The sequence below is a fragment of the Cavia porcellus genome, unplaced genomic scaffold, assembly GCF_034190915.1.
Source record: "Cavia porcellus strain 051 isolate PalLab524CR breed Dunkin Hartley unplaced genomic scaffold, mCavPor4.1 scaffold_25, whole genome shotgun sequence".
Classification (NCBI taxonomy): Eukaryota; Metazoa; Chordata; class Mammalia; order Rodentia; family Caviidae; genus Cavia; species Cavia porcellus.
In genome coordinates, this window is record NW_026947508.1 from 11,331,600 (window position 1) to 11,353,258 (window position 21,659).

Below are 21,659 nucleotides of genomic sequence, written 5' to 3' on the forward strand. Positions count from 1 at the left end.
GACACACCATGATCAGGACACTACTGCTGGCAGCCTTGGTGGCTGGAGGTAAGCCCTGTCACCCTTGGGCACTGCTCCCTCACCCCTGCGAGGGCTGGGAATGGGGCCTCTGCACTCCTGTCCCCTTCCCCTACACCCCTACACTCAGTGCTATAATTATAAGAAAACTGGAGTGGGTTAAGGGCAGGAGTCTGCAACCTCTGGGAATCCTTCCAGGACGGGTTTCCTCGCCGGGATGGGATACGGGGTTGGAGGCTCTCTCCGCTGCCTGGATCCCCGCTCCCAGCACCTACCACCTCTTCTCTCTTCACAGTTCTCAGCCATGAGATCTCCACTTACGAGCTCAATCAGGGTAGGGTGGTTGGAGGACAGGAAGCGCAGGCCAACAGCTGGCCCTGGCAGGTGAGCCAACCACACTGTCCTTGCTCACTCCCTACCCTACTGCTTTCTCCTCACCCCGTTTGCCCTCCATCCACCTTGGGGTCTATTGTGCTCACAAAGAAGAGGATGGGTGGAAACTTGAAGCATAGAAAAACTATTTCTGTGCCTTTGAACAACCAGGGCCCTGGGGAAAAGTGGCTCCCTCCAATTTAATTCAAGAAGAAGCTGATCCACACTACTACCCAGATGTACACTGAGACATTCACAATCATTCTTACACTGCTGTTAGCCAATCACATGCTAGCTAGCTAATGTACCATTATTTGATGAACCATTCATCTCCATTTATGTAAATGTTCCCTGTTTTAAGCAACCAATCAATGCAGTTTATGCAGATTAACCCTGAACCATAAGTCAACACTATCAATCGATTTAAATGCTTCTCACATTATTATAACCATCAGAATACCATGACTAAAATATTGGTGAGGCACAGGCACAAATTGGTACAGTGTTACTGATTAAACTTTCCAAGAAAATGTATGGGACTGGAGATAAAAGTCAGCAGCACAGTGCCTACCTGGAAAATACAAGGTCCTGAGTTCAATTTCTGGTACCAAAAAATGTGAAATTTACTGTTCACATGAATATAGTAAAAAAAAAAAATTCTCTTGTCTGGCATAATTGAGACTAAGTAATTGAAAAATTGAGTATACCGAAATTATCTTAAATCTTTGCTTTAGTTTAGAACACGTAGGTTGTGGATTCACTGATCCTTGGAACTGCTATGTAGTCCAGGCCGGTCTTGAACACACAGTAATCTGCCTGCAATAGTCTCTCTAGCACTGGGTTTACAAGCATGCACTTACACACCCAGCTCAATCTTTTGAGTCCTTAAGAGCCTTTCTCCTATACTAAGTCACCTACAAGTCCATTTCATTAAAGGACCAAGGACTCTGAGACACTCATGCAGAAATCTGAGTAATTTTCTCATTTCCCCCTCAATCCCCCCACTTTCTCATGGGCACCAGTGTCAGAAGCAAAGACAAGACTTCGCTTTTCTGGCAGCTCACAGGAGTTTCCTCTGAGCTGACTTTATCTATTAAGTATCTACCAGTAGGATGCAGCAAGCCAGGCCTCTGAAAAACAGAGACTAGGAGGACTTCACTGAGTCTGTATTAGGGGGGTGCGCTAAAGAAGTCAGCGGGGAATTAATCACCATCAAGACATAAAAGCTGTGAGAAGGAAGAATAAAGCAGGATGAAAAGACACGTGTGTGGTTCTGCAGGTGTGTGTGTGTATGCGCGCACACGCGCTATTTTGGACAGAGACCGTCTGAGGTCTGAAGGAGCAGGGCCATCTGGGACCGTGGGACTGGCTGTCTCAGTCACCTGGTGCCATGCCTCTCCCTAGGTCTCCCTGCAGTACCAGGCCTCGGGCTCCTGGTACCACACCTGCGGAGGCTCCCTGATATCCAACAGGTGGTTCCTGACAGCCGCCCACTGTGTGAGGTAAGACCCCGTCCCTAGCTCAGGCTGCCGACCTGAGGCTGAGTCACCTCTGACAGCTGCGCCCACAGGGCCTGCGCCCACCACACACAGCAGCCTTGCAGAGCCATGCGGCTGGCCCAGAAAGCTTTGGCCCCTCTGTGACTCAGCCTGTGGGTCACTGGCAGGCCAGGACAAGGTGGGGTTCACTGCTGGGTGTCAAGACTGAGGGATTTGACAAAGGAGGAGACAGCCAAAACCCCACACTCTTGGGGTAACCAGATGTGGCCGCTGCATCTGGAACTGTGTTGCTTTAATGACTTCAGTGATTTCTGCAACCTTTAATATCACCATTTGTCAAAATGGTATAACCGAGCTCAGTCTGAACTAAAGCAGATGATATACAAGAGGGCCTGGTACTGAGTAAGTGCTTGATAAAAGTCCACTATACCAGGCATGATGGCACACTCATGCAATCCCAGCACTCAGGAGGCTGAGGCAGGAGGATCGCCATGGGTTCAAGGCCAGATCCTGCCACAATAAATAAATACATATTACAATTTATATATCGAATTTAAAGACCCAAGAAAAAGAAAATACGGGGCAACTTGTTCACTGTCCTCTCGCTTCTGTGTGTCACTGGCTTATTTCGCATCAATTGAGACTCACCTGTGTGTCTCTCGCATCCCTTAGGCTGGTGTGACCCTTAGAGGGAGCAGTCTCTTCTCCGACCAGATTGATATTTTGTTGAGAAAGATAATAGAGGCCTGGGAATCAGGTATCTGGGATCTAGTTACAAGGTCTCACTTGGCTGAGCAACCCATTTGGGGCCTCAGTTTCCCCATCTGAAAATGAGAGGTGGAAATAACCTAGAGAGTGACCTACAGGGGAAACGATTCATGTTTTATGTCTATCCATCTCATTCCCTTCATAACAATGCAGTTTCTGTGATTACAGCTTTGATTACACACTGTAGATTAGTATAGAACAGTTGTGTTATTGTATAATTGTTACGTCATTTAGGTTTTACTAGAACTTCATGGAAGAAAAACCCCAACTCCCACTAGTGGGCCCCAAGCAGTAGTTCACTCCAGGCCCTGGCCTGCCTTATGTGTGGGGCATCCTTGCTGAGGGTCTAAGTGAGCAGGGAGCTGAAACCCTCCGTTTGGCCCATTGCAGTAACTCCTACACCTACCGGGTCGTCCTGGGTCGGCACAGACTCTCCACCAATGAAGCTGGCTCCGTGACTGTCTCCGTCTCCAAGTTTGTGGTGCACCCCCAATGGAACAACAACCTTGCCAAAGGGTACGTTGCATCTGGATGTACATGGAGTTGGGGTGTGCAGCGGCACAGGGGGAGGTCATCCACACCCCTACCTCTGACTGATTGGAGCCCGCCCCAAGGCTGCCAGGCTGTTATGGGGAGGGAGGGGCAGAGTCCTGTGAACTACCTGCTGTCCTCTCCAAGAAGCATGCAGAACCCTGTGCCCAGGCTCTCACTGACTCTCTGGGTCCTGAATTCATGCCAAGCCTTGGGCCTACAACGCTGCCTCAAAACCCTACCTGTCAGTGGACTGGAACTGTCTCTCTTCACATTCCAATAAGGTCTTCTACATCTCCAAAGATGCTCTGTGGTCCCACCTACAAGGACAGTGTCAAGACAGTGCACCCGCATGATGACAAGGACTTCTGAGCCCCTCAAAGGTTAGAAACAGTGAACCCTCCCTGCTCAGGCTCTGCCTCTTTCCTGCTGCAGGTACGACATCGCCTTGGGCAAACTGTCTCAAGCTGTCACCCTCAGCAGCAAGATCCAGGCAGCCAACCTGCCAGCTGCAGGCACCATCCTGGCCAACAACCACCCCTGCTATGTCACAGGATGGGGCCGGCTGCAGAGTAAGTGCCAGCCAGGTGCCATGAGCCCAGGCAGAGAAGGTCGGAGGTGTCACCAACATCACCCAGGATTAAAGCCAGGCATCACTGGAAAGTGCTTAGTACACTAACAATTGAACATGTTAGCTTAGTATATGTGACATCTGTATGACCCAAGGGCAGAGTCCACAGCAGCACTGACTCTGTGACCTCAGGGTTCCAGAGCCCCTTCAACATCGGGAGGGGCTGGAGCCACCATCAGACCCTCCTATCCCATAGCCAATGCAGGACTCTGTGCTATCTGGCACTGCCTCTGAGAACTAGGAACTGTGAACAGCACTGACTGGTGGCTCTTCACAGAAATCCAACAGTCAAAATTCCAGTGACATTAGGCCACCACGGACAAACACAGCACCTGACCTTCCTTTGTAAAACAACAAAAATTCTGAAAGGCTCAAGAGATGCTGATGCCGAGGTGGTTAAAGACATAAATCTACAAGTAACGAGAACATACAAACACCCAAGGAAGCCAGGAGGATGGAGCTATACGCTTACCACGCACAGGTGTGACTGCTCAGAACACACCAGGGAAGAACCAATCTCACCCCAGATGTCCAGAGCAAGGGAGGGTCCAGATGCTTGGCTTTAACCTCTCTCTGTTAGTCACTATGAATCCCTGGACAAGTTACTTTGGGACTTCAGATTCCTCATCAGCAAAACGCAAATTCTGTTGTGAAGACTGAAAGAAATGATAAATGTGAATATGCTTCCTCTACTGCAAAATATTACCTGAGCATTACAGGTATTATCACCATTGTGATCCTATAGGAGATACAATTTCTCTTGTTCTCAATGTCCCACCTAACAAACAGGAATAAATGGGACTGGAAATATTTAGAGAATATTTAATTTTAGAGAAGTCTTCAAAAGCACAAAAATAGCAATGCTTCCCTTTTCCATCAGAGCCAGTGGTGACACTAATGGAGATGAGGGTGGCAATGACAAAATCTCCCCATTAGGGGCTGGGGATTTAGCTCAGCAGCATAAGCGCCTGCCTTACAAGCAGGCAGTCATGAGTTCGATCCCTGGTACTGATAAAAAGGAAAAAGACAAAAAAAAAATCTCCCCCTAAATACGATAGAAGGCTCTAGATGCACACAGCCTATCATATTTAAGATGTCCCAGAGTTCCATGTACATATTCCACAAAGAAAATTCATTACAAAAATTGAAAATAGTCAAGTGAAGGGCTGAGAGACAGCAAAACATCAGAAACATGCTAGAATCAGGGACTGGGAAAACCATAAGAAACTCAGGAAACCCTTGACCAAGATTTGCTTTTCTTGTGGATTTTCTCGATGTGAAAAAAAATGGCTGTCACCTCCAACCTCTTTGCATCTCTGGCTCCATGCTAGGGAAAAAGATTATTGGCTTAGATCGAGTCAGGTGATCATCTCTAAGCCAATCACCAGGAGCCAGTACACTAACCAATCAAACATGAGGAAACAGTAGGGACAATATGTCTGCCCCATTGAAACACTTTACCTGGAAGAAATTAACAAAAGCCAAACAGAAAACCTATAAAGTAGCCAAATTCCCTTTCATTCAGGATACTCTTTGTCACTCTAATGGCTCCCTTCTGGTCTCATTCAGCCAACGGGCCGACCCCTGATGTCCTGCAGCAAGGGCGGTTGCTGGTCGTGAGCTATGCCACATGCTCTAGCTCTAGCTGGTGGGGAAGCTCCGTGAATAACCAGATGATCTGCGCTGGGGGTGATGGTGTGATCTCCAGCTGCAGTGTGAGTATGAAAATCGGGTGCTGCCTCAACAGCAAAATGAGACCAGAAAAGGGGAGAACCCCAGGGGTCCCAGCATCTGTCCTCCTGCCTCGTGGTAGAGGTAGTTCTGGACATTTCAGAACCTGCCCATTGTCCTTCTAATATCCAAAAATAATGTCTTCAGATTCTACTTACACTGCTCACCCTGGCTGACTGCTGGGAAGTCTTTCTCACCAAGGTCCCATTACCAACATTCCACCTTCTTCTATAAGAGTGGACCAAGAGGAGGTATTTTCTGGGTTAGGGCCTTTCTAAGGTCATTTCTATTTAGTTTTTAATTAATCCCATTAATGTTCCAAAGTACCCCTCAAGGTAGCTGCCATAGACTCCTTCCTGGAGACAGTGTCTTCCTCAGAAGGAACTCCTATGTTACAGACCCCTCAGGGGACTAGAAACAGATTTGGAAGGGTCTTGTGACACCCTTCAGATCAACTGTGCCCTTACATTCCACACACATAGGCTCCCAGGAAGCTCCTGGTCACAGGAACAAGTAGCAGATGGTTAGCGTAGAGCTGGGAGCCCAGGACTGGTTTTAGAGGACAGGGAGCTCTGTGTTAGAACATCAATGCCCTGGGAGTAAAGGTTCCTGTGGGTGGCACCATCACAGCCCTCACCCCGCACTCGGCTTCCCTAGGGAGACTCTGGAGGGCCACTGAACTGCCAGGGAAGTAGCGGCAAGTGGGAAGTGCATGGCGTGGTCAGCTTCGGGTCCAGTCTGGGCTGCAACTACTACCGCAAGCCGTCCGTCTTCACCCGGGTCTCTGCCTTCATAAGCTGGATCAATCAGGTAAGAAGCAGACCTCCCTGAGTGCACTTGAGTTGTTTGCTTCTCTCTGGATACCACAAGAGCCTCGGCCTCTGGGAGCCCAGAATGGCCCTTCATCCAGCGAGGCAGAGGAGGGTGCACAACTGAGCAACTCTGCTAATCATCCCCCACAGGTTCCCTCTGGTTTCATTTTCACTTCTTTTCTGTGTGTGTGTGTGTGTGTGTGTGTGTGTGTGTGTGTGTGTGTCACTGGGGACTGAACCCACAGTCTTCTCACGGAGCTACATATGCAGCCATTTTTCATTTTGAGACAAGGTCTTGATAAAGTTCACTATGCTGGCCTCAAACATGAAATCCTCTTGCCTCAGTCTCCCAAACAGCTGGTGTAACAGGCATCACCAGTATACCTAGTCTGGGGACACATTTTAACACGCACACACACACACTCACTGCCACCACCTCAGCTGCTCTAATGTAAAATCAGATTGAACTAAACCAGGTCACCTCAGCATGGTTAGGACCCACAGCAGGTGAGCACGGCAGTGCTGGTGACAGAGCCCACTAAGTGGAGGACTCTGGTATCTGATTTCATCATTTTCAGTTTAATTTGCACATGACTCTGACACTGAAATAAATTGTCACCATTACAAAGCCAAGTGTGAAATCTCAGATGTGACCTGTGGACACAGGAGGACAGTCCCAGGGAGGGAGGAAGCAGATGGCCTAAATTTACCCATTTTCCCCCACCACCTCCTCCTGGAAATATCTGGCTGCTGGCTCTACCTTGCTGACAAGTGACCATGACACCCAGCAGCCCCAAGGGGATTGTAGAGAAAAATGGAAAATTGTGAAAGACAGGCCAGTTGTAGAGATTTTGTTGTTGATTGGTTTCTTTTCTATTTCCATGGGGCAAAGCCAAGACTCCAAGTTGGAAGAAGGAAATCTGAGGTCAGCTTTTGCTGTGCCACCAGCATCCCTGAACAGCATCCATGATAGCACAGAAAGATGCGTAGGGCTTCTTCCCAGCAAATCCTGAGACCGTTTTCCACTGCATGAGTCCCTGTGATTGGGGCTGCTACCACGTTCAGGACAAAGAAGGGGCCAGGCAAAGTATCCTGATTTCTTGTCCCAGGCTCAAATGTTCCTAGTCACTGACACAGATGTGATGCAGCAGGCCAGATGGCAAGGGCACCAGAGGAAGAGCAAACCTTGCTTGGTAGCTGGGCAGGGGCCCTGTGTTCATGGGACTGCAGCCAGGGAAGCGCAGATGCCCGCTGATGGGTACCTGGAGTAGCAGAGGCAGCAAGCTGCTCTCCGATGGTGGACGCTGCCCAGGAAGTGCTCAGGAAGGGGCTTGTGGAACCCTGCTGTGTTCCAGGCCCAGAGTCACATCCTGTGCACCTGAGTCACACACAGCTTCGTCCCTGGGTGGAAGGGATGAAGAGCACCTGTCAGTATCAACCTACACAGAGACACAAGGCCAGGATGCTGCCACTAAAAGGCATGGGCATTTGGGGACACAGGTGGCCATGGCATTGCTCCCTACAACACACATCCTTTGAATGGCCACAAATGAGCCTGAGCAATACCTAGCTTGGTTTAACAGATGAGAATAATTTCATTATAGAAATATGAAGGCACACGAGTGTCCAATAAAAAGTGCAATCGCCCCTCACCTTCTGTCTGCAGCTCTTCCAGAGAGAAACACTGGTAACAGCTCCATGTGTGCTCTTCTGGGGTTTGTGTGCATCTAAAAAAGACTTGTATGTGTACATCTGTCTTTTTTCTAATCCATTCATTTTTTATTTGTATTTGATACAGCAGATTGAATCCAAAGCCTTTGCACTTAGTTCCATCCCCAATCCTTTGTGGGTTTTCTGTTTTGAGACAGGATCATGCTAAGTTCTTCAGTTGGGACTCACACTGGTGTGTCTTCTGCCTCAGGGTCCCAGAGTGCTGACACTACAGGCATGGGCCACTGCGCCTGGCAACAGAGGCTGCCTCTAACAGGAAAGGGCCCCTGATCCTCCACTGCAACTTAGATCACATTTTCATCAGTACACAGATCTAGGCCCTGATTCTGACCTGCTAAATGCAGCTCCACAGCATGAATGTAATGGGGGTGCTTCCTCTGTCCCTAAGCTCCGTTCTTATGTTACTGTACTGTACATCCTTGGATGGTCTTGCACCCCGAGTACTTGTGCTATAGAGATCCGGCAGCTTCCCTGGCTTGTGGAGTTCACAGAGGAGAATGTTAAGCAGCTGGGGAAGGTGTTTATCATGCTGCACATGTGATAGACCCCGGTTCTGTCCCCAGCACTAGAAAAACATGTTTCATGAATACTGTTTGGCAGGCTCTAAAAGCAGGTTCCATTGTCTGCCAGGTGCAGAGGCCCTCACCTGTAATCCCAGCACCCCAGGAGGCTGAGGCAGAGCATCAGAAATAGGAGCCCAGCCTGGGGTAACTTAGTGCCTTAGCAACACCCTGTCTCAACACACAGAATTTAAAAAGACTGGTGATGAAGCTTACTGAATAAAGCTCTAGGTTCAACATACAGTACCACATTTAAACAAGAAAAAGCAGAGTACCTCCCACAGCAAGGATCTGTGCCCCAAAAACAGCAGTTTTATTTGAGAAACAAATGAAATCTAAAAGACCACACCCAGCCATATGGGACTCCCTGTCACCTTTAGTGGTTCACATGGCCCCTGACCTGAAGACCAAAGAGGACTGCTGACGAAGACCCCTCTTCACAGGAAGAGCCAGCTGCTCAGGGCAAAGCTGTGACATCTTCTCCCACACACACTCAGGGTCCTAGGCAGCAGCTCCTGTGTGAGCTGCACCCCGCACTGTGACTCCCCCAGGCACCGGGTCAGCAAACCCGGTGGCTCAGTGGCTCTGCCCCAGGCTAACCTCCTATTTCCTGTGTGTGTCTGCAGGCGATCGCAAGCAACTGATCAAAGAACACTCTGGCACTGGCAGACAGGGGGAGGTGACAGGAGAAAAATAATAATAAAGTGACAATTCAGTGAATCCCTCCATGGTCATAGACATACAACAAATGTCCATCCCAAACTCCAGGTCCTGAGAACAGGAAAGGGGCCCCAAGAAAGGCCGCTCTGTGCAAGGCCAGCAGGTCAGGCGGCACTCTGGGTGCAGAGTGTACCTCAACGAGGACGGTGCTCAGTAGATGTGGTGTTGGACTGGGGACCTGGATCTGGCCAGTGGTCTGCACTGGGCATGGTGAACCACAGGGCAAGACAATCACCCGTCCTGGGCTCGTGGGCTCCTCCTATCACTACCAGGGATGGACAAAATGGGTTTTTAAGGTTGTTTATATTATTTTATCTGGTGGTTCTCAGGCCTGAACCCAGAGTCTCACACATGCTAGAAAGTGGTCTGCCCCTGAGCTACACTCAAGACTGATGAAAAACCTTTAAAGACAAGGGTCCAACTGCAATCCAAACCTGCTTATGTATCACAAAGTGCCAACACTGCCCTTAAACCTGAAGACTGAAGTTTAAAGTTAGGAAAATACAACTCAAATATCAACATTTTTTTGATCTTAAGAGCAAAACAAAACAAATACCAGAGGTTCACCAAACCCGCCTCAGCCATTTTAAAAATTATTTTTATTTGGTGACACCTGACTCCGGGCAAATGTTTTGAAAACAGCAGAGTCTACCTTATGAGGGATAACAGTAAGAGCCAAATGAGGAGGGACAGAGGTAAAAGGGCATCCTCACTCACCTGAGACTTACTGTTTAAGGTTCAGTAACTCAATAAAACAATGTTAGCCATTCGTGACACCTCAGAATTCCTGGCCTCCGCCTTTTAGACTCTCCTAGCCAAAACTGGTTAACCTGAGAGATGGTTTGCACGTGGCCCCAGATCCCTGCAGAGCCTCGCTTCTCCAGTAGGGGCAGTTCTGTCCCCCAGGGTACAAGTGGCAACATCTGAAGATGGCTGTGGTCAGCCCAGCTCAGGGAAGGCGGCTACTGCTACTGGTGGCTGAAGGCCAGGAGTGCACAAAGCATCCTCTGATGCTAGGGAGACCACAAGACTGGCTTCAGAGAGCAGAAACCTCGATAACAGAACATAAATGCATCCAGGCAAAGACTCAGCGGGTGGCACCTTCACAGCCTTCACCCACCACTCGGCCTCCCCAGGGAGATTCTGCATGAATCGCTGTGCCAGGGGGCTGACAGCAAGTGCAAAGGGCATGGGGTAGCCAGCTTCTGGTCCACTCTGGGTTGCAACTACTCCCACAGCCGTCTGTCTTCACTCGGGTCTCTGAATTCATAGACTGGATCGATGAGGTAAGAACAAGACCTCCCTGAGCCCTGTCCTTCAACCCCACAAGGGCCTGACTCTCTGGGAATCCAGCATCCCCCTTCCTATAGCAAGCACAGGATGCTGCTCACCTGAGCAACCCGGGGAACCACCCACCCAATACTCCCTAAGGATTTGTATTTTGTCTTTCTCTCTTCCTTTCTTTTCTTACTTTTTTTTGGAGGGAGGGGTGTTTGTATGTGGGTGTTCATGTATGTGTATGTACATGGGCATGTGTGTGTGTGGCTGTGTCTGTGTCTCTGTGTTACTGGAGAGTGAACCCACAGCCTTCTCACTGAGCTACATATATAGCCCTTTATTATTCTGAGACAGGGTCTTGCTAAGTTCACCATGCTGGCCTCCCACCCAAACCCCCCAAATCAAGAAAGACAGAGACCAGCTGTAGGGATTTTGTTGTTGCTTGATTTGTTTTCTCTTCCATTTCCACTAGGCAAAAAAAGACTCAAGGTTGGCAGAGGGAAATCTGAGGTCAGCTTTGCTGTGCCACCAGCATCTCTGAACAACCTCCATGATGGCACAGAAAGGTGCTTAGGGCTTCTTTCCAGCCAATCCTGAGACAGTTTTCCAGCCCCAGCTGCTGCATGAGTCCCTGTGATTGGGGCAGCTACCGCGTTCAGGACAAAGAAGGGGCCAGTAAAGTTGTCCTGATTTCTTGTCCCAGTCTCAACCTGTTCCCATTCACAGACACAGGTGTGATGGAGCAGGCCAGATGGCAAGGGCACCAACAGGAAGAGCAAACCTTGCTTGGTAGCTGGGCAGGGGACCTGTGTTCATGAGACTGCAGCCAGGGCAGCACAGATGCCCCATAGTTGATTGCAGGAGTCACAGAGCCAGAAAGCATCTGTCCTCTGGTAGTGGCTGCCTGGGCAGCTGCAAAGGGACTTTTGGAACCTTGCAGTGACCCAGGCCCAGAGTCCCATTGTGTGCACCTGAGTCACACACAGCTGTGATGCTGGGTGGGAGGGGTCAGAAGCATCTGCCTGCATAATCCTAGACAGGTACACAAGGCCACAATGCTGCCACTAAAAGGCATGGCAAGGGGCACACAGGTGGCCAAGGCTTTGCTCTCTACAATAGACATCCACTGAATTTCTACATGTGAGCCTGAGGCAGTGCCTAGCTTGTTTTAATAGATGGTAAAATACTCATTATAGAAATATCAAGGCACACAAGTGTGTCCAGTAAAAAAGTGCCCCTCACCTTCTAGATAGAAGCTTCTCCAGAGGGAAACACTGGTAACAACTCCATGTGTGCTCTTCTGGGGTTTGTGTGCATCTAAAAAAGACTTGTTCGTGCATAGACACATGCACATTTTTCTTTTTTGTTATCCATTCATTTTTTACTTATATTTGATACAGCAGATTGAACCCACGGCCTTTGCCCTTAGTTCCATCCCCAACCCTTTGTGGATTTTCTATTCTGAGACAGGATCATGCTAATTTCCCTGGTTGGGACTCACGATTGTGTGTCTTCTGCCTCAGGCTCCCAGAGTGCTAGCACTATAGGCATGGGCCACTGCGTCTGACAACAGAGGCTATCTCTAACAAGAAAGGGCCCCTGATCCTCCACTGCAACTTAGATCACATTTTCATCAGTACACAGATCTAGGCCCCACTTCTGACCTGCTAAATGCAGCTCCACAGCATGAATGTAATGGGGGTGCTTCCTCTGTCCCTAAGCTCCATCCTTATGTTACTGTACTATATACATCCTTGGTTGGTCTTGCAACCCCGAGTACTTGTGCTATGGAGATCCGGCAGCTTCCCTGGCTTGTAGAGTTTGCAGAGCAAAATGCTAAGGGCCTGGGGAAGGAGCTCAACATGGTACACATGGGATAGGCCCTGGTTCTGTCCCCAGCACCAGAAAAACATGTTTCATGGATACTGTTTGGCAGGTTCCATTGTCTGCCAGGTGCAGAGGCCCTCACCTATAATCCCAGCACCCCAGGAGGCTGAGGCCAGAAATAGGAACCCAGCCTGTGGTAACTTAGTGGCTTAGCAAGACCCTCTCTCAACACACAGAATTTAAAAAGACTGGTGAAGAAGCTCAGTGCAACAACTCTGGGTTCGATACACAGTACCACTTTTAAAAAAGAAAGCAGGTTACACCTCTCATAGCAAGGATGTGCCCCAAAACAGCAGTTTTGAGAAACAAAACCTAAGCCAAGCTGCCCATACTGATCTCCCTGTCATTTTTAGAAGTTCTCAGGGACCCTGACCTGAAAGCCAAAGCAGGTGAAGACCCCTCTTCACAGGAAGAGCCAGCTGTTCAGGGGAAAGCTGAGACCCATCTTCCCCTACACATGCACAGAGCCCTAAGGCAGGAGCTCCTGCAGGAGGCCCCGTGACTCCCACAGGTACCCAGTGAGCAAAGTGCCAGGGCAACTCTGCTCTGGGGTAAACTCCTGTTTCCTGCGTGTCCACAGGTGATCGCAAACAACTGACCAAAGGAGTCTCCGGGACTGTTAGACATGGAAAGGTGACAGCAAGACAATAATAAAATGACAACTGCCTGAATCACACCATGGTCCTAGTCTTATTAGCAAACGTCCTTCCCAATCTCCAGGTCCTGAGGACAGGAAAGTGGCCTCAGGGGCGGGTGATCTGGGCTCCTGAGTCCCTCAGCAAGGCCGGCACATGGGAGACGTGGGTCAGGACAGGGGACCTGCATCCAGCCAGCTGTCTCCACTGGTTACCGCACTCCACTGGGCAAGAATGTCACCCTCTCTGAGCTTACAGCCTCCACCTCAGTCACTAGTGTGATCACGTGGGGAACAAGTGAAATTGGGCTTGGGGAAATGGGTTATTTTGTGGCTTTGTTTTGTTTGGTGTGTCTGCACACTGAACCCGCAACCTCACACATAATAGCAATGTTCTACCATTGAGCTACACTCAAGACCAACGACAAAGCTTTTAGAGATGAGGGTCCAACTGCAACACAAGGCCCACTTATTTATCACAAAGTGCCTACACTGCTCTAAACCTCAATACCAAAATTTGAGTTTAGAAAAACAATTTATATATAAACATTTTTTGTCTTAAAGGAAAACAAGGCACATGCAATAGATACGCCACCACTGACATCACCATTTAAAAATTCATTTTTTATTCTTTTGATATACCTGACTCTAGGAAAATGTTTTGAAGATGATAAAATTGTACTTTATGAAGGAAGACAAAGAGTTGAAGGAAAATGAGAAGGAACAGAGGAAACAAAAGAAAAAACCCACATTCACCTAAGATTTATTTTTTAAGACTAAATAACGTGATAAAAGAATGTTAACCATTCCTGACACTTCAGAATGACGGACCCCAGCTGTTTAGACTCTAGTAGCTGAAATTGTTTGACCTGAGAGACACTGGTTTGTCTGTAGCCCCAACTCCCTGCAGAGCCTCCCTTCTCCACTGGGGACTCTTTTGTACCCCAGAGTACAGGTGGTGACCTTTGAAGATGGCGGTGGTCAGCATAGCTCAAGGAGGCCTGCTGCAGGTATTGCGGTTGGAGCCTAGTGACAGCACAAAGCCTCCTCCGATACCTCGGTGACCCTGAACCAAGGGCACCTGGCCCACAGGGCCACAGTATGGAGGATGGGGAGCACTGCTCCACAGAAGATGGGGTGATGGGCCAGGCAGCAGCCCAAGGCCAGCTCTGAGGTGGAGTCTGCATGGTGTCCACAGCTTTCTGGTCTTCTCCCTCTGCTCCTGGACACTGCTCTCTGCTGTGGAAGCTGCTGAGACCAGTGAGGGATGGAAACTGCCCAGCTCTGAAGCCTTGAGTTGCAGGATGGGGTGGCAGCATCCAGGTCTGCTGCAGCACGCTGTACATGAAGGATGAGGTGTCCTCATTTGGTTTTAAAGAAAAGTTTTTTCCGGAGGAAATTGAAACAACCAGGAATCTGTTTATAAATCCCTTTCTCGGATACGGCATTAGCCACCTGCAAAACCCAACCACATCAAGATTGTGAGTTCAGTGCTCTCAAGGGAATCCAGAGGTGGCAAGGTCTAGGGTGTCTGCTAACTGGACGCAGGGTGGAGAACAGATCTACCTGCAGCCTCCTTGAGGTGTCTACAAGGCAAGAACCTGGCCTGCAGGGCAAAAGAACTCAAAAATTGCCCACTGGGGTAGCACCGCCTGTAATTCCGCCACTCAGAAGGCTGAGTGAGGAAGATCACCTTGGATTTGAAGCCAGCCTGGGCTACATAATGAGACCTATGTCTTAAAAAGCCAAAACAGTAAAAGAACACAAAAATGAAAATGTCAAACCTTCAAAGTTCACAAAGTTCCACCCAGCCTGAAAGGTCTGCATGAAGAAAGGTCACGGGAAGAGACCAGGCTCCAGACCAGGAGCCAAGTGCAAGGGTTGGCCTCGGGTATCCTCCACCCGTGCGCTGCAGGGTCCCAATGTCTTTAACGGTCACAGGTCCAGGGCTGTGGCAGCCAAGTCCCCTGCAGAGCCTGTCTCCTGTCCCAGGATCTGTGAGCAGTGCTCACCCCAGAAAGTCTCTCTCTCTCCGCAGCCTCAGTCCTCACAGCCCTGTTCCTGTGCAAAAAACAGGGCACACCTGGAGCCCAAAGCAGCCCGGGATTCTGATTGGCTGCTCACAGAGTGGGGCGGGGCCTCTCCCAGGAAGTAGGAGAATGCACTAAAGGAATCAGAATGCTCTGGGGTCAAAAGCAAAAGAAGGCACGGCCATGGGGCAGGGTACGGCCAGTCTTCAGGGGCACCATGCTCTGGCCAAAGAGCAGTCCCACCCTGGGCTGAGGACAGCCAAGAGGGGTCTATCTGGGGGCCTCCTACAAGGCAGGGCAACTGTCACCACAGACAGTTATGTCCCACATTGAGAAGCCAAAGCATCCACCAAGCCAGGTGTGGTGCCTCATTCCTGTAATCCCAGCACTCTGGGAGGCTGAGGCAGGGGGATCACAAGTTTCAGCCCAGCCTGGGCGACTGAGTGACTTCACCAGACCTCCCCAAAATAAAAAGTCTTGGAATATAATTTAGCGTAGAGATGGGTTCAGTCTCTGGTTTCCCAACTCTCACAGCCCTAAGTAAGACTCAGCAGCAGACAGGACCTGCCACCATGATGCCTTAGATGTCACTCCCTGACTATCCTGCAGAAGCCACACTGGACCCAATAGCCCCACCACCACCCCAGGGAGGAAGGCACCTGTCACCCTGAGCAGCAGGTATTGCAAATCTTCAGAGGAAGCCCAGTGCTCCAAGATGCTGTCCAGGGTCTCAATGTACCAAGAGCCACGTTCAGTGTCCCTCCAGAAGACAAAACCTTTGGGAGGAAGGAACCCCAAACCGCTTAGAAGCCGCCCCAAGCCAGACACAAGTGCCCCGGCCCCTCTGACTGTGACTCATTCAAGAAGTGGCCCTGGGTTCGATCCCCAAACACCACACACACAGGAACAGTCCACGTCCCCGCAGCTCTGTGCCTTCATTCATGCTTCCAACCAACCCCTGACTCTGGCTGTCATTCCTGTCTTCCTTGCAAGGCCACCCAGCCTTCCAAACTCACCTGGGAAGGTAGAATAGGACACAAGGATGTCACTGGGTGTGGGCAAACTCGACACTGCATCGGCTGGTCTAAGGGCTCCAGGCCTCCCTGGAATGGGACAGCATCTGCCTCAGGGCTGCTGCCAGGGCCCTCGTCATCGGGGGACATGCAGGCCACCTCAAACCCATGGTCCTTCTGCTCTGCAGGAAGCAAAACCAATACCATGCATCACTGAAATACATCAGTGATTCCCTGACAAAAAAAGCCCTTCTCAAGCTTCTAAAACCTCAGCAGAAGTAGTTCTTCCATTTTTAGACTCCCAATAATGTGAACCAAATCAACCTCTTTTCTTTATAAAACAACCAGCCTCATATATTTCATTATAGCAACAGAAAACTGATGAATACATGGGGGGTGCTTACAGAAGGTGGGAAGTGGTGAGGATAAGCAGAGGGGCTATCTGTGAAAACCAAACAAATAACAGAATCAGAGAGGGGTGTGGGAAGTGGGTGATAAGTCAGACAGGGATACCAGTTGCAGCTTCACTCACATCCACTCTGCACATCTGACATGAAAGCCTAGCCTGGGGGAGTCACATGCTTTACGTGTGGCTTGGTCCTTACAGAGCCTCATTACTTCTAAGCTCCCTTCCAGGCCAAATGAATTCTGCCATAAGAATAACTGCCAGTGGGCAGACGTGTGTTCCCTCAGCAGGTAAATGCACAAGCCCTGCAGCACTGTGAGGTGTTTTTCTGCCTTCCTGGCATGATCTCTTAAACTCTGTCACCCCGATCTGACAACCTGGCCCAATGCAGGCAGCTACCTGGCTTGGCCTAGTGGTCACACTGCCAGCACCGCCCAAGTCAATGACTTAGAGGCTTATATCCCAGACCTGTCCTGCCTTCTCTCTTAGTGAAGAGGGAATTGTCACTACTGGAGGATTTTACCAAGTCTTTATCCAGGTGACAGGGTACACCTGTAATCCCAACTATACAGGAGGCTGAAACAGGAGGCTCTCTAGGCTCTTTCTCAGTAGCAGATGCTGAGTCACAAGTCTGGGTAGAAGATTCCTCATTTCTAGCAGCAAATATAGCCATGTCCATGGGGCTGATCCCGACTATGTGCAGGAGAAAGGACCCAAACCAGAGTCACTGCACAGAAGCCCCAGGGTCCAAGACCAAGCCCTGAGCCAGAAGCTGTGCATCTTCTCCGAAGGATTCTTTTAAATGAGCCTGAAATCCATGAGAATTCCACATCTGTCTTCCCTGTCCCACTGAGACCTCAGCGACATGGCCAGGTGAGAATGTGACCACCTGCCAATCTGTCACACAACACAGCAATAGGGACCTTTCTACAGAGAAGGACGTGGCTGTAATGGCTACTTTATCCCCACCTCCTCAGGCTCCACTTCCTCTCCTCTCAGTTCAGAAGCCTGGACTTTTGTCCAGGGACAGTTCAACATCAACCCCGGGATACTGGTCTAGACCAAGCCTAGATGCCCAGGCCGAAGGCTGGGAAATGTGCTCAAGCGCTGTCTAATCCATGCACTTCACACACACACCTCCACAGCAATTGTTCACGTGAACAGAGGCAGGTCCAATCAAAGAGCTCCTACAACCTGTGGGAAAAGCTACTACAAGGCTTCCGCTCCCACAGGAGGGGGTGTGGCTACCTCGGGAAAGGGAAAGAAAGAGGGAGAGGGTGATTTTGTCCCCCAAGCTACATGTGGTGATGTGTGACGCAGTTTTGGTTGTCAAAAACAGGGAAGAGAGAGGCGACTGATACCAACTGGTGTGCTCCACACTACAGTCCCCATAGCAAAGAATCGTCCAGCCCAAAATGCAGCTTTGCTGCAGCGGAGACACCCTGGGCCACAGATCCTACAAGGATCTTGTCCCCAAGAAAGGGAAAGCCTGCAGCTGCCTCAGGCCACTTTGTGGAGCCTGAAGGTGCACCTCACCACAGAAGGCAGAGCCTCAGGCAGAGAGAAACTCATTCCTGAAAAGTCATCGGAGCCTTATATCCAGCTGTGCCTGAAGCCAGTTTGCTCCAGGACTGTTCCATTCAGGACCCAACAAATGACTTCCTAGGAGAAGTTTTATGGGCCTTTCCAACCTCACAGCACACTGTGACACAAGCCCTGTGTTCCTTCTCTTATTTGTAGATGGGCGACCCTCAGCCTGTGTGTGATATGCCCGTGTGTCCAGGCTACACAGGTTCATAGCTCAGAGTCACATGTCCCTGGTGACCAAAGCAAAGAAGAACACATATTCTGGTAAAATGGAGAAGGGGATTTACCCAATGCTAGCTCCAAGGAGATGGAGGGGGCCATTTGCCTGAAATCACCAAGTCCCCCTGTGCACATGGGCAAGGAACTGTCCAATAAAGAACAGACTAGAGCAGGGCAAGGCGAGACCACACAGATTTCCACACTTACTTTAGCACGTCCAGCTGATCCTCTTTGCCCTTTTGGAAAAGAAACTAGACTCCCAGGCCCTGGGATGGTGGCACCTGCATATTTTGTCAATTGTTCTGGCTGAAAAGAAAGTATTGGGTACATGCCCAGTAAGAGGAAGTTTGGAGAAGTCCTTATCCCTAGGGAAAAAAAAAATCTGATGTTTAAAATTCCATTATGCAGTGCCGCTTATGCAAGATCACACAGCCAGTGAAACACGCACGTGCTAAGCTGGTGTTTGTGCAGTGGCCTCATGTGGGAAATGTTATATTTTTCTGCCAAAACAGTCACAGACACGTGGAGCAGAACACCACACGCACATTAGCCTTTAGGACAAAACATAAGACTTCAGAAATGATCACTGGAGTGATGGCTGCAACTACAGAAAAGGGTCCAAATTGCCACCGGAAGTTAGGGACACGGCAGGGGAGAGAACCTAACTCTAACCCACAGGGATTCTGCACCCCAATCTCCCTCACTTTTGCATGGTCCCTGGACCACTGCACTGTTCTTTTACCCCCATGTTTTCAACCGTACAACAATCCTGCTGTCCAGGCCAGGGTCTGTCCTAAGAAACAGCCCCAGAAGACAAGGACTGGTCCAAACAGTCATGATGTAGTCAGAGACCACTATAGGGACAGAGGACCGATTCCTGGGCCTTTAACCTGCTGCTTATTTGAAAGGATGATTTTGCTTTGGTTTGGTTTGGTTTGGTTTGGTTTGGTTTGTTTTTTGAGATGCAGTCTCACCATGTGATAGTTTGGAATAGCCCTGAACTCACTATGTAGTCCAAGGTAGCCTCAAACTCATGGCAATCCTTCTGCCTCAGCCTCCTGAGTCTTGGATTACAGACCTTCACCACCACCACAAGTCTAAAGCACGATACTGAGGTAATCACAGACTTACAAGTGGATTTAAAAGTGGGATTAGGGCAGTCTTTGTTAAAACCTGTGACTCTTGCTCTGGCCAGCAAGATTCTAAGAACAGAACAAAGCTTGCCCTTTGCTTTGTGAGACTCTAGGTCAAGCCCTTCTTGCCTCCGCACATAGGCACAGTGCTCCTCTGGAGACTGTCTTCTAAAAGAGGGTGAAACAAGGGTTATGAGCTCCAAATTTGCCTACATCAGCTCAGCACCCTTCAACCTGAGGACACACCCCTCCCTGGCATTCCTTGTCCCACTTCCCTGCGCCAAATCCCAAGCCTGTGGGTAATGGAGCCCCTCCTCTGGGTAAGCATGGGCCTCACGTCTTGCAAACTTCCCTAGAATGTTACAAAACAAACTGAACTGTTTGTTCACTGTGAAGCACCTCTAAAATCTGTGCTTCACAAATAGGCAGCCTGAGTCCTGCCTAACTCCTCCATGGCCACCCAGCAAGCCACGCCACGGCTCAGAAGAGGTTTCTTGATCTCAGCACCATTGACCATTTAAGTGAGATGATTCCAGTCATCCTGTGCATTGTCAGCCCTCTGCCACCTCCCTGCATTCTATCTGCTAGAGACCAATATTCCCCACTGTCAGCCCCAAGCACCATCAATGTCACTGGACGGTGTCAAATGTCCCCTGCTTGCTACACCAACCCCACTGAGAATGACTGCCTTGACACTGTGTGCTCAAAACACCAGCTTAATTTTGCTTTGGAAACTGCAACCCCCTTTGACCAACAATCAGGCATTTTCTTCCTCCACTATCACATAACATAATCTCTTGAAAGCAGAAACAACCCACAGTTCCTCTGGCACAGTAATAATCCCAGCATTCTGGAAGGCTGAGGCAGAAGGATCACAAATTCAAGCTCAATCTAGGCAATTTAGTGCGACTCTGTGTAAAAATTTTAAAAAGGCTGGGGAGACCCTCCCTGTGAGTCAGCCACTGCCAGAGTGGGGACAGCCACACCCAAGTCTTTCCCCATGAGTCAGTGCCATTTGCAGACTGCATGGGAAGAGAACAAGGCCTCACCAAGAGAAGAGCCCTCCCTGCAAACCAGCACCATGCACAGGCCACTGCTGGAATGGGGACAGCCAGACCCAAGCCCCTTCCAGTGCATGTGCTGGCAAACAAGAAGATCCAACACTTCTTCCTCTCTTCCCATAAGTGACCAGCTGATCAGGAGAAACACAGGCTGTAATGATAGTTACTGAGGTGAAATGCAATCTATACTTGAATTGTTTGGTGTTTCACTGACCTTGCAGGTCTAGGGTTTGATCATCTATTCAGAGGACAGCAGTACACAGTGTGGCATCTGGGGGGAATCTCCTTCTGAAAGCAGTAGCCATCGTTAATTCCGTATGAGCTTGCTTTGAAGTCCTATGTCATTTTCATTGTTTTGTTGGGTTAGGGTTTGTTCTTTTTGGTTTAGTTTGACTTGGTTATATCCGATGGCAAAGGCAGCTATTTCAAAGATAGCAAGATATATTATGGTAGCAATTTTGAATTTACTACTGTCTTATTTTGAGGTCCTTTATTGCATTCATTGTTTTGTTTTTGTTGTTTCTATTTTATTCTGTTCTGTTTGATGTTCACTATGTCTGAGTTATTTTGAGAACAGCAAGAGGCATTATGGTAACCATTGTTGATTTCATATTGTTTTGAAGTCCTGCATCACTTACACTGCTTTCTTTTGATTGGTTTTATTGTTTTACTTTCCTTGGTTTTATCCTCTTTAAAAGAAAAATTAACAAAATAGAGCTGGGGATGTACCTCAGCAGTAGAGTGCTTACCTAGCATGGGCAAGGCCCTGAATTAACTCACAGCACCAGAAAAAATAAAAAAAAAGAGAGAAACAAAGAACCAAAGAAGAAAGAAAGAGAGAAGAAAAACCATATTTCCATATCTACTTTTAGCATAATTATCAGTGAATTTCCTGCGTAACATGTGGGAGAGAAATGGACAAAAATATTTGGACAGCGGTCCTTTATCCCATTGACCTTTGAGAAAATCCCCATCTTGTGCACACCTAGAATATCTTCTGCTGATTAATGTGGCTATAAAACAGAGCCTCGGCCTGGG

At 49.1% G+C, this 21,659-nt stretch overlaps 1 protein-coding gene and 1 long non-coding RNA gene across 2 annotated transcripts; one reads left to right on the forward strand and one right to left on the reverse strand.

Annotated features, from left to right (window-relative positions):
- Cela2a (chymotrypsin like elastase 2A) lies at nt 1-10,122 on the forward strand. The gene is made up of 8 exons (XM_003471182.2): nt 1-48; nt 314-402; nt 1,795-1,892; nt 3,048-3,173; nt 3,624-3,760; nt 5,389-5,534; nt 6,208-6,360; nt 9,280-10,122. Exons 1-8 carry the CDS (start codon nt 9-11, stop codon nt 9,295-9,297), a joined length of 807 nt encoding a protein of 268 aa, XP_003471230.2. The 5' UTR covers nt 1-8; the 3' UTR covers nt 9,298-10,122.
- A 3,656-nt stretch (nt 10,123-13,778) lies between these two features.
- LOC134472827 (uncharacterized) lies at nt 13,779-15,974 on the reverse strand. Its single transcript, XR_010042807.1, has 2 exons — nt 15,869-15,974; nt 13,779-14,627 (listed from the first exon to the last, which is right to left on the reverse strand). It is a non-coding gene; the product is annotated as an uncharacterized LOC134472827 (long non-coding RNA).
- Nucleotides 15,975-21,659: the final 5,685 nt, after the last annotated feature.

Bases quoted from the DNA above. Each gene is read 5' to 3' on its own strand.
- Cela2a (XM_003471182.2), top strand. From the start codon at position 9: ATGATCAGGACACTACTGCTGGCAGCCTTGGTGGCTGGAG. The intron at 403-1,794 runs GTGAGCCAACCA...GCCTCTCCCTAG, and splicing joins CCAACAGCTGGCCCTGGCAG to GTCTCCCTGCAGTACCAGGC. The intron at 5,535-6,207 runs GTGAGTATGAAA...CGGCTTCCCTAG, and splicing joins GTGTGATCTCCAGCTGCAGT to GGAGACTCTGGAGGGCCACT.